At 35.2% G+C, this 13078-nt stretch overlaps 1 protein-coding gene across 1 annotated transcript in view; it reads left to right on the top strand.

The window, feature by feature from the left end:
* LOC132151445 (receptor-type tyrosine-protein phosphatase F-like) overlaps positions 1 to 13078 on the top strand; it is a 193884-nt gene that overhangs the window by 79524 nt on the left and 101282 nt on the right. Inside the window, exon 3 of the mRNA XM_059559541.1 lies at positions 9421 to 9566. Within this exon, the coding sequence (XP_059415524.1) occupies positions 9421 to 9566 (146 nt within the window). The remainder of the gene's footprint in view (positions 1 to 9420; positions 9567 to 13078) is intronic.

Genomic DNA, 13078 nt, shown 5'->3' with positions numbered 1-13078 from the left:
TGACAAATACAATTGGTAAAAAAGATATTTTAGATAATTTTTTACAATTACTAAAATTATATATATATAATGAATATAAATTAATTTCTATATTATTTTCTATATTTTATTTATATTTTTAATAAAGCATAGTTTTCAAATGGGTGTTAATAAATTCAATATTAGTATAGATTAGTCTTCTGGTTTAATAAGTAAGGAATAATTGACGACGGGCCGTTGAATTATTAGAAAAATAATGCACACCCGAATGCCTCTTTTGCTAGTTCAAAATGTAATTTTAAAGCTGGTAATGGAGGATTGAGCCATGATAGCATTCTAATGCAGTTATTAATGAAGTTATTAGAAAGAGAAAGAGAGCGAGAGAGACAGAGACACACAGAGAAAGAGAGAGAGAGAGAGCTTGTGTGAATTAGGCTAGCTCTGTGCATCTCTAAACAGCGCTGTTATTACCTCACTAGTGAGAAATGTCATGTGTAGTCTTTAAGTTGTTACACTGAATAGGCTAACTGATCAAATCGCCAGGGCAGCGCTGACAACACATTTTTGTGCAGACCGTGTGACCGTTATTACTGTTAACTATGTGAAGTGATATGGAACTGTAATGCGGTCAAAAGAGCTGCCTGGAACTACGTTTACCGTGCGTTTCCCAGAAAATAATTGCACACCTCAGAACGTTCGTCAGCCAATCAGATGCAAGCATTAAATGGCCCCGTAGTATAATAGAATAGTATGAATACCATACTAGAGAACACTGGAGAGAAGAATACAGTAAGTGTGTGTGTGTGTGTGTGTGTGTGTGTGTGTGTGTGTGTGTGTGTGTGTGTGTGTGTGTGTTCTCTCTGCCACTTTATTCTATAAGGCAGTGTCTCTGGAGCCCTGATCACTCGACTATGTCTGAGCTTAAAAGCCTGCGTGTGGATATCTCTGTCTCTCTCTCAAACACACACTGTGTCCTCTGTACCTGTTCATTTTCCCTGAGCGCACATCAGCCCACACACACTGACCCAGGGACATACACTCCTGAGAGACACACATGCATTCACATGTGAGCGAGCAGGCTTGACATTGACTGACTATATATGTGCATTAAAAACAGATTTATGACAGCAGATAATTATATTTCTCATATCCTGTCAACAAAGAAACAACAGACCATGAAGAGTTCAGAAATGTGAGGTGATGAAAATGTTCCAACAGATCATTTGGATTTTTCCATTCTGTCCAGATCCTGTGGTGCATGAACGCACACTGATCATCCTGTGTACTTTACCAGCACTAAATAAACCTGAAAATGAAGGTAACCAAAGAGACACTGTAAACACAGAGATTGTCTACAGGATATGAGTCTGCTGGGACACATCCACTAAAAATTAACAAAACACCAGATAATTAAAAAACATGGAGCAAAAATTATGAGCAGAACGATCCTGCAGCATTTGAGCAGATACAGACAGTTCATCTAGTGAAACGAAATTCATTTTTATGTAACATACTGTACGGAGAGCATTGTATACTATTTACTATTGTTGGTTTTTTTTTTATATAGAAATCATATATACACTACCGTTCAAAAGTTTGGGATCAGTAAAGCTTTTTTTAAAGAAGTGCCTTCTGCTCACCAAGGCTGCATTTATTTGATCAAAAAAGCAGTAAAAACATTAACATTGTGAAATATTGTTACAAATGAACATAACTGCATTCTATTTGAATAGATCGTAAAATGTAGTTTATTCCTGTGACTCCAGTCTTCAGTGTCACATGATCTTCAGAAATCATTTTAATATAATGATTTGCTGCTCAAGAATCATTTCTGATTATTATCAATGTTGAAAACAGTTGTGCTGCTTCATGTTTTGTTGTGGAAATTTTTCACAATTATTTGATGAATATGAAGTTTAAAAGAACAGCATATATGTAACAATATAAATCTTTACTATTACTTTTTTTATAAATGTATCTTATCCTGGCTATTCAAAAACTTTTGAATAGTAAATATAATAAAGAATTATATTATTATAAAAGGAATAAATATCGCAATAAATTTGTTTTTTTGGCCTTTTTGTTTTTAAATTTTGTGTAAAAATGTCATATTATCTCATGCATGGTTCACATACCGTCAGCCACTTCATGCATTCAGTATTTTCATATTGTCCACAATATACTGCAGTTCTAGGAGTGGTATAGTAGTAAGCCATTTTAAAATAAGTGTATTTATCCAACTAAGAAAATGATTTGTTTAGTATCCTGAGCTTACCCAGGGGTCTGTTTTACAAACATTTGAGACCATTTGAAGAGCTTTTTCTCCACATTATTATCATTTGAGAGAAAACTGACTAGAGCATATTCTTTTCATCAGCCATTTAGAAGACTTGTGCACCTCTGTGGCTGGTGAAACCTCTGTACCTGTGTCTTTGTGTTTGTGTGAGTGATTCCTCTCGATGTGCATGACTGATCCGGGGTAGCTGCACCATTAATGAGAGCTTTTCAATACAAAAGCAGCAACTTTGTTTGAAATTTTGTCGTTTATCATTGTAAAATGCAGTTCTCCCTCCACTCACAGGATTTGACTATCTGGCTGTCTGCCTAGATGCCATTAAACCCTGGTTATCTGAGTCCAAATTAGAGAAAGGTCCTGTAGGACAAGGGCAGGGTGTTGAATGACAATGGCACTGCTGCAGTGATCGACTCTCTCTCTCTCTCTCTCTCTCTCTCTCTCTCTCTCTCTCTCTCTCTCTCTCTCTGTCTGTGTGTGTGTTTGGGGGGGGGGGGTTGCTTCTCTGTCTCTATTTCATCTTGACATTTTATCCCTTCTGCTTGTATACTGCTACTAGCAGTGTTTGTGGCACTCTAACCTAAATCACAGCCAATGGCCAGACACACACTTCATCACATACAGTTTTTAGGAGCAAGTTTATGGTTACAGTGGCTTTAAAATGTCATTTTAAAACATATTTTATGCATATTTAGTTATGTTTGTGACTTTTTTCATTTGAGCCAACTCACCTTCATGTTGTTCCAATCCTGTATGAATTTCTTTATTTCTGTTCAGCATAAAAGAAAATACTTTGAAGAATCCCTATTGATTCCCATAGTATGGAAAAAATACAGTTGAAGTTTTTTTTTTTTTTTTTTTTTTACATCATATTGTAATAGTCATTTGGTAAATGCATTAATCTATATTGATATATTGTTATATTACTAATAGCAACTTCTCTAGCATTGTAGTCTCAACAATTGCAGAGGCAAACCCCTTTTTAAATGCAATAAAAAGCACAGAAATGTAAAAATCTAGTTTCTGTTATTTTGTTCATATTCGCATGTTCATTCAGAAGGTTCTCTCTATCTTTGGTTGCACACAAAGATGTTTCATTCTAAATTCTGCACTTTGAAAGCATGTAAAGTGTGGTTAAAAGCTCTCACGGGAAGAGGACTCACATCGAAGAGGAAACCTGCTTCGATTTAGTCATCATTCATTTAGTCTCAGTAAAATAAAGATGGAGAAATAGAAAAGATGTTTGGGATTTGGTTGCTTTGAGATGGGGATGTACACTCTATAATATACACTGTATATAAATGTGTGATGAACTTCAAATCATGAAGTAAACCCTCATGTGAATAGTTACAGAAATTACACTACCAAGACCCAATTGTTCAGTTTCTTTTAAATAACTCTTTTGAAAGGCAATTAAATTGTCATCAAAAAGCTCATTTTCTGATTCATACTTTTCGGAGCGATGAATGAGTTTATTAGTCAAGTCAGAGCCTCAGACGTGAGACGGTGTTCTGATTGCTTCCATATAATCACTTCCAGAGTTTCTCTGTTTCACTCACCATTTATTGAGCGATCTTCACAATGATTGCACAAGGCTGCACAAGACCACCCCCGCTATCTCACCTCAGAGAGACAGAGAGAGAGAGAGAGAGGAATTGGTCATGGTGTTGATAATGGGGCACCATTCTGCCTCTCTATTGCTATTTAGACAGAGCCATTACTGTAATGCACCACCCAATGGGGAATAAAAGAGAAGCAATTTCTCTCTTTATCTCACTCCTCTCCTCTCTTCTCCTGAATAATAAAAAGGCCAGGCATTCCGGCTGGAGTCTCGCTAACTCGGTATAATAGTTTAGTGTCCTTCTCACCTTACCACCGCCGACAGACTATTCAAACCACTTGTAAATTAAGAGGTCACATTGTTTGACTCTAAAGATTGGTTTGACCAACTCAGATCAGCTCATTGAGGGCAAATTTTAAACACAGAAACAAAGTGAATCCTTTTTTTTATGCTTTGGGTATACGAAAAAAGGTATTTTTCATTGCAAATAAGCATCATTGCGGTATGTTTTTAAACTATATTAAAATTTCAGGTTTAATTCAATTTGTTACTTCTTTAAAATGATTTGTTGAACTTACTATCTGTTTCTCAATGAATATTGTTTCATTGCAGTCCAACAATGTAGTGAGTATATCATTCACATATGCAACAAAAAAATTTATAGGTGACTTAATAATGTCTGTCATTAGCAATGGATAATAAATTGTTAGATTTCACTTGCCAGTGTTTTGAGTTAGAAGCTGAGTATAAGTTTAGACACATTTTTGATTCTATTGCCAAGGTGTGCATAGAGAATTAGTCTTTTTATTCTAAAAAAAATGAACCACGCACTTTGTTTTAGTTCAAGCTGTGAACTCTGCATGCAGCATGCAAACAAAGAAATGCAAAGGAGTTTATGAACAATAAAATTTAAAAAGATTTCTTGTCTGAACAAACATGTTGTCTATTTCTCCTGTATATCAGCAGCACTGATGTTGGGCATATTAATGTCCTCTGTTCAGATAATCTTTTGCACACATGAAGCAAGAGCTCGGCTGGAGGTAAGCCGTGCATCCATAATTAATGAGAATAAATGGCTGGACTGCTGCGTCTCGATCGATGTTGAGCTGCTTGATGTTTAGGGACAGAGTGCAGGAGGCTGACTTTCTGGACGCTGTCAGTTTATTTCACCTCATGCAGATCTGCAAGGGAGTGGCTATCTGCATTATGCTGTGTGGCAGGAAATGTATCTGATTCTTGGTCTGCTGTTTGTGTATTTTGTGTTTTCTGCCAGTTATGCCTTCTTGTCAGATCTGATAAAATTTGAGTTAAAGTCATGGTTAAACAACCTCCAAAATGGAGAAATTGCAGCTCTTAAATTAGCACCTAATATTAAGCGTGTCTCACAACTGATCCTTCCTGACGTAGAAGCACGGCGCAGCTGATCATCTGGTTTCAGAGCTGTTGATGCTCATTAATCCTGTGATCTGTCAGCGGGCAGATTAACGGTGTCCTCGCACCAGGCCGAGGGATTTGGGTGCCTTGTTTGTGGTTGGCTGCTCATCACTGTGTCTGCTCGGCCTGTGCACTGTGAACATGCTGGCTCATTATACATAATTAACATGCATTCTTGGGTGATTATTACATTATAGCAATTTTAGCTACTTAAAATCTGGTAAAATAAAAGCTGTGATGAAATAAATCTGAAACATCAGATCATGTCCTGCAGATTGTGTACTTGTGCTACTTTGTGTGATGATAATGGCATTTTTGACTTTTTGGAAAAAAGTAAGATAATATTTTGACTTAATCTTGAAAATGAATAGCGCTTTTGATGTTTAGACTGTCACTCTGCTGCTCTCATCAATTGTCATTTCATAACACTTTACAATAAGGTTTAATAGTTAACATTAGTAAACTACTTTAGTTAACATCAACTAAGCAGTCTGTGGATTGCTTTTAAGCAATTTAAAATTGTTATGATTAAATCATGAGATTGTAATGTAGTATTTAGCATCAGAGTGAAGCTTTTGTTGTCATGTCTAGAATTTTTTTTTTTTTTTTAATGCATGAACTTCTGTCTACATGAGATTTTTCTAGGCACTTGTTTCTTAAGATGAAATATAAATTATCCAATCAAAATGTTCATGCAAATTGTCAGCCCATTATGGAGCAATGGACTTGACATAGAGACTTGAGGTAGACGGAGGGCAGAAACCTTGGCAGCAGATTGCTTTGCACTGCCTGAAGAACACACATTAAAGTCAACACGGTAAATACTGCAGGAGACCAGCATGCTAAAGCGTGCACAAAGAGCTTTGTGTGACTGAGACGTTGTGATGCCTGTCTTGTGTGACACATCCAGGGTCAGAGGTCATCTGGCAGGTTGGCCATCTGATAAATCAGTCATGAGATGAAGTTTGACCTCAGGAGAGGTTGATGCTAATATACAGAACTGATCGTCCTGAGGTGTGAATAAGACTGTGTTTCTGTTCAAAATCGTCATGCACCATATGAGAGTGTATGTGCATGTAGGTTTGATACACACATATTTTACACATACAGTTTACACAAAAATAGATACTATATTTTTTTAAACAAAACTGTCAACAGAAGTTAACTAGTTCTGGCAAAATTCAATTCTCAAAGATTAAAAAATAAATAAAAAACAATAAAATATAAACATCTTACAGACCCCAAACATTTGAACAGTAGTTTATATTAAATTAATAAAAATATTCATTTTTCACTACTGGTCAGATGGTCAATGAAAAGAGTATATTATATCTAGTGCTGGGCAATGATTACATTTTTAATCCCGATTTATCAAATTATTGTCTGTGATTAATTGTAATTAATCACATTATTATGCACAAAACTAATAATGCATTCAAAAGTAGTGTATTGTGCACAACACTTGATGGGCGGGTAGAGACTCGTGTTTGCGGGATGCAGGAAAATAATTAGGGTGCGCTCATACTAGACAATCTTAACCCTGCTGAACCGCGTTTGACTCCCAAAGCCTGGTCCATTTGACTAGTGTGATCGTTCCATTTAAAAAAAAATGTGGGAAAGAGCGTGGTTCAGTTATATATAGATCAGTGAGTGTGAGCGCTAACCGCCCAGAGTGCAGATCTTCTAATACGTGCTGCATGATTGTGTGAATATTTCTGAGTGGCAAAAGTGATAGATCTGTAAAGCAATATATTGTGAGAGGGCAGTGTGTTACCATGTCCCATATGACTCAAAATAATAAACCACAAAGTAAACAAAACAATTCACTCCACTGTTGAGCGAGAGCACTTCTCTGCTGTCTTCACATACTATCAGAAATTTCCAATTTCCAACTTTTAAAGTTATGATTAAGAGCTGAATGTTGATGCTTAGTCTTAATTTTATCGGGTGCATAACCTCCTGTGACCCATGATTTGTCTGTATGTGTATTCAGAGCCAATAAACAAATGACTTTCATTAACGCATTATACAATAATTGTCGGCATTAATGCGTTAACACGATAATGGCGCGTTAATTTGCTCAGGCCTAGTTATATCACAATTCTGTATATATTATTCCCATTTCTGTAGAAAACACTAGTCAGTAGTGTTTATAATTGGCTTTATGTGAAACAATAGAAGTAGTGTGTCCCCATTTAGCTGATGTTTGCATGAATGTGTGATATAATTAATGTCTTGTGGAAAGTTGCCATAAACCTCATGTGAAGTCAGAGAATCTGTTGGCAGTCTGAATTTTGAAGACACACTGCACCAGGCAAGGGCGACCATAATGACATCAATTCTGCTGACATCAGTGTCGTGAAGCGAGAGAGAGACAGAGAATTAGAGAAAGGCAAAATCACAGGGTCCCCTGGACAAAAACTGGGACAGAGAAAGCTCCTGCCAAAGAAAAGATGAAGACATTTTCTCCAGCGAGGCCGGCAGTTTGCATTATGCATCTGTAGCCAGAGACAGAGGTAAACAAAGCAGGCAGTGCACGTTATGATATATCTGTTGTTCCCTGCGGTGAGCTGGGTGGCTGGAATCTTTAATTATGTTCCCGTCAGCTCTCTATTCCTCTACTGGCATGCTTTCACCAGGGGATGGCGGTGGACATGGGAGCTCAATTTGTTTGGGTTGCCATGGCTCGTATTCTGTCAGAGCATTTAATTATGCTTTTGATACATCCTCGGAGTTGAACCTCTCATGGCTTATAAACAGTTTATTTTTATCTCGAGTACAGCCAAGCGGAGAGTTTAGGCAATAGGGGAAATAGAATTCCCTCATATCGCTTGTATTTATTGTTTCTCACCATGAGGGACGTGACCCAATGCACATGGAGGAACATTACTTGTACCGTCCTGGAGGTCTACCTCAAGGCAGTGTTTAGACATTGTCAAAAGATCTGCTTTTGTTCCAACGCTTCTAGCGAGGACAGTTTTATTGCTCAGTGATTGCTCCATCGTAGCTCACAAGACTTACAGCAATAAATCGTCCAAGAATATCATTTCAGCTCCATATTACATTGTTATTTTAATATGATTAAGATACTAGTTTATTTCTTATTCAATTTGTTTGTTTGCTTGTTTGTTTGTTTAGTTTTTTATTATATATGAATATATAAAACAACATTTTGAACTAATTATCATTTTTCTAATTTTACATTTTATCTTAATTTTAGTCACATTTATTATTTATTTTTAAAATATGACTTTTGTGAGTTTTTGTTCATTTTTATTTCATTTTTATTTTTGATTACATCAGATGTATGGATGTATGGAAATGATCAAGGTTGCATTGGCAGCTAACTGAATTAAAAGCAATTTAATTTAATTTTATTTCAGTTAACATTTATTTTAGTAATTAGACAGACTTATTTTTAAGTAGTAAAAATGTATTTATATAGTTTTAGTTAACTATAATATCGCTGATTACACAAAAGGAGTTCTTATCCATTGTGTTCAAGGTTCTGCTGTGTGTTGTCAAGCTTCAAAAATGTACTTTCCAATGTACTTTGCTCATTTGGATTGTGTTCTCCATCAGAGTGCACATGAAAATGTAAATGTATTTAATTGAAAAGAAAGTAATACAGGGATGAAAATAATCTGGAATGACTTGAGGGTGAGTAAATTGACAAAATATATATATAGATATTTTTTGGTGAGCTAGTTGTCTACTGGCTTGTCTACTTGTCAGTTAAATTAAATTAAATTAAATTAAATTAAATTAAATTAAATTAAATTAAATTAAATTAAATTAAATTAAATTAAATTAAATTAAATTAAATTAAATTAAATTAAATTAAATTAAATTAAATTTTGAAGTTCATGATTTGGTCATTGAAGTTCTTTTTTTAAATCAATAACAATATGGATGGATGGATGAAATTAAAGTTCACGATAACTTGGTCTTTTTTATAATTTCTTGAGATCACTTTTGAAACCCTAAAAGAGAAACATTTGAGATTACTAAGAGTAGTAAAAAAATTAACTCTCCATTTGTTCTCTATTCTATCTAACTGCTATCTACAGCAAACAAATTATATATTAAAGAGATCTGTGTTTTCTTTTCCTGCATTTGTAAAAGTGTCTAAATGTCTCTCTTTCTCTCACAGGCATGCCAAGTTTCATTAAGACTCCTGAAGATCAGACAGGGATTTCAGGTGGGGTGGCATCCTTTGTGTGCCAGGCAGTGGGGGAGCCCAAACCACGAATCACCTGGATGAAGAAGGGCAAGAAAGTCAGCTCACAGCGCTTTGAGGTGGGTTTGAAATAATAAGATGTGCTTTCTTTGTGCCTGCACTCTAGTTAGATGTGAAGCTGAGCATCATATTGGAGATCGACCTGCTTCCTGTCAGCTGTTCTTTTATCAAATCATTAAATCAGATGCAACAAAGGACCTACCATTTCTCCTCACCAATGTCTTCAAGGCATCCCGTATTATACAGCAGCTCTCTTTGATTAAGATCATGTGAGGGGTTTTCAGCTTTTATCATGTCCTGCTCTGTGCTCTAGAGTGCACCAGGTCGAGTGTTGAGTGTTTCTTTGAGTTCATACAGCACTGCCGACACCTGAACAGCAGACATTATGCTGAACTGACCAAGATATGAAGTGCAGTGAGCTTGAATTACATATGTGGTCTGTGAGCAGCACAAGGCTGATCCCAGGTAAAACTGTGGTCATTGGAATTTTTTAATTAGACAGCAAGGCCAGAAAATGCTGACGACAAAAACAGAAATGCAGCACTTTTTTTTTGGACTGGAAAATTAAAGTTGCTGTTTGAGAGAGATTAAATTCTGCCAAACTTGGCCACTCAGTGAAACTGTCCCCATTACTTCAGCCACTCTAAAAACTCACACACAATTACTCGTTTTCTCATTGGCTGAGAAAGTGTGGATGTCTATATCAGTGCTGAGTAGTAACTGGTTTTATGTAATCCACATTACGTAATCAGATTCCAAAAAATTGTTTTTGTAATTAGATTATATTATGCTTTAAAATACTCATAATCAGATTATATATTATTCACACACTGGCAGTAAATTATTTCAGATGTATTATTTCTCCCTAATTCTTCTTTTTTTATCTTTTACAAATCATTTTCTAAAAAGCCCATACGAATACATTTGAAACTGGGCTGTGAAGTTATCAAATTCTTTTAGTCTAATTAATTGCACAATGTGGTGATTAATTATTCAAATTAATCACTAATTAATCAGACATCAAATTTGGCTGAGAAACGATCCCCCTGGAGAAAATGTCTCAGTATTTTTTGTTGTTGTTCATACAATCATAGTAATGTCAATAGTAACCAAAACAGTTTACTGTAATGACATAATTTAAATTTTGGGGTACATTATCCCTTTAATTAACATTTTATATTATTATTGTGTAAATATGATTTTTTTTTTAATGAAATGATACTCAAATAAGAAACTAACTACTAACTACAACTTCTATCATGTAATTTGCTATGAGTAACTGACTACAGTTAATCTACCCAGCGCTGCATCAGTGTCAGTGACATTTGTCAGAGTTTACAGACATTGTATGGTTTTTTGGAACAGATATAGAGTATATTAGCCAGTGCAGAAAAAGGTTAAAGCAGATCAGCATGACAGATGAGCCTCCAAGATCGGGTCACCCTAAAGTGACCACAGCAGACCTGAGCCACCTATATTGCCAGCTGTACTACTGCTGAATGTGCCAGCAGAGGCAAAGACTGCATCAGTGCCAGGACAGTGAGGGATGAAATCGCTACTATTGGCCGGAGAGCAGGGGGACCTGTTCGACCTCCTCTGCTCACTTCTCCAAAAACTCACATCTGACTGTCTGGGGCCAAACAGAGGCCACAATAAACTCATCAGCAGTCTTGGTCATGGACACAGTGGTCATAGTTAAAATATATTGTATAGCAAGCAACATGATTTTAGCATTATTTTAGCTTAGTTTTGAGTCTGTTTTATATGATATAAGAGTAAAAAGATTAAGTAAATTAGTTAAATTCATTGCAATTCTAATTATCATATCTTCGTATCTCTTCACAACAAAAATATTGAAGTTATTTAATCCTAAAATTAATGATTCTTATAAATTGGTTCTTAACTTCACAACATACAGAACTACAAAATTGTCCTGTAAGTTTGATTGCATCATATAATAATTGTTAATATTGTTCATCGTTTGTTTGATTGCATCTTTAATTAGATTTTTCCTGCCATATTTGCATAAACTGATATTCACCACTGATAAACTACTACTAAATAGTGTAGAAACTTAATTTTCTGTTAAGTTGCTTTACAACAATTTGTATCGTAAAAGAAATCATATCGCTATACAAATAAACTTGAATTGAATTAATGAATCATTAACAGAGTGAATTATTTGTGTATTATTTTTGGTAATCATATTTATAATGCATTCATTATCATATTATTATGGTTGTTGAATAATAAATCAAAATTATTCATTTTAATTTATTATAAATAATTTATAATTATCTTAATTATCATAAATATTTAATGTTTAATTCTATAATACTCTTTTCCGAAATCTAGTGAGCTGCCAAAATAAGCAGCATTCATAATCACGTTATAATTAATAATCTGATGAACCAGGGGTTTTTAAGACATAATATCTGGTAATTTATATTTCTGTAATAATAATAATAATAATTATTATTATTATTATTATTAGTAGTAGTAGTAGTAGTAGTAGTATTAGTATTATTATTATTATTCATAATCGCATAATCAAACTTCATAGGCATATTCATAAAACAAAAACTGTTCCAAATAGTTGCCAGCATTAGAAACAGAGATAAATGTATTATTAGAAATTATTTTAAAATTGTTTTAAAGTGTTATAAGGTATAACTCAGTTTAATTACAAAGTTTACTGTTACTATACCCAGTATGTATGTGTTGCTGTGCTGTTGTATGCTTATTATGGTATTAGTTTTAACTTAGCAACATGCTAAAGCTACGTAGACTCCCGATGTAGATTATTTAAGATCAGTTCTAGTTGAGGTTGAGGTTTTATGACTGTTATGATGCCTTAGGAGACAGTAGTAGAGAGCAAGGCAGCTCACTATGTTTTGGAACAAAAGCATAAAGTCTGGCATCACTGGCATGTGCAGCGTAAAAGTGGACTACATTATTTATTGAAACTAAGTCGCAAAAATGTCTCAGAGATTATAATTATGATGCTAACTTTGAGCACATTAACAACTTGTTTATACATCAGCACCTACTCGATATTTAGCTATTTTTGACTATTGATAAGCAGCAGTGTGAAGGTTAGCTTAAGGTACAGATGGTCAAGAAAAAACACATTGTGAATGTTTTTGATGTGAGATATCTAAACTAAATATATAAAGGTGAAGACAATTGATGCTATGGAACTGTGGCAAAAATACGGCCCCTTTAAAGGGATTCTGTTGTAAAAGCTTATAAGCTCAAACTGAAGTATTTCATTCCGGGGAGTGTTGAGCTTGTTTTCAACATCAGTGTAGCCATTGCGGGCTTCAGCAGGGGAGCGCAGGTTGATCTCAATTTGGCAGTCAACCTAAAAACAGAGAGAAGCTGACGCCAGCCCCGGCATGAAGGCTTCCTGAGATGACCCTCCTCACACTGTCAACAGAGCTGACTGAGCATGAACGAGACAGGCTCTGACAGCACCGGCATCTCACTGACTTTAACTCTCTGTGTCTCACTCATCCAGTACAGTGAATTTAGACTGTACAGGAGCAGATCTCTTTAACACCACTGTCAT

Source organism: Carassius carassius, chromosome 10 (genome assembly GCF_963082965.1).
Source record: "Carassius carassius chromosome 10, fCarCar2.1, whole genome shotgun sequence".
NCBI lineage: Eukaryota > Metazoa > Chordata > Actinopteri > Cypriniformes > Cyprinidae > Carassius > Carassius carassius.
The sequence above is the reverse complement of the archived record's forward strand: the minus strand, read 5'-3'. Positions and strand labels throughout refer to the sequence as shown.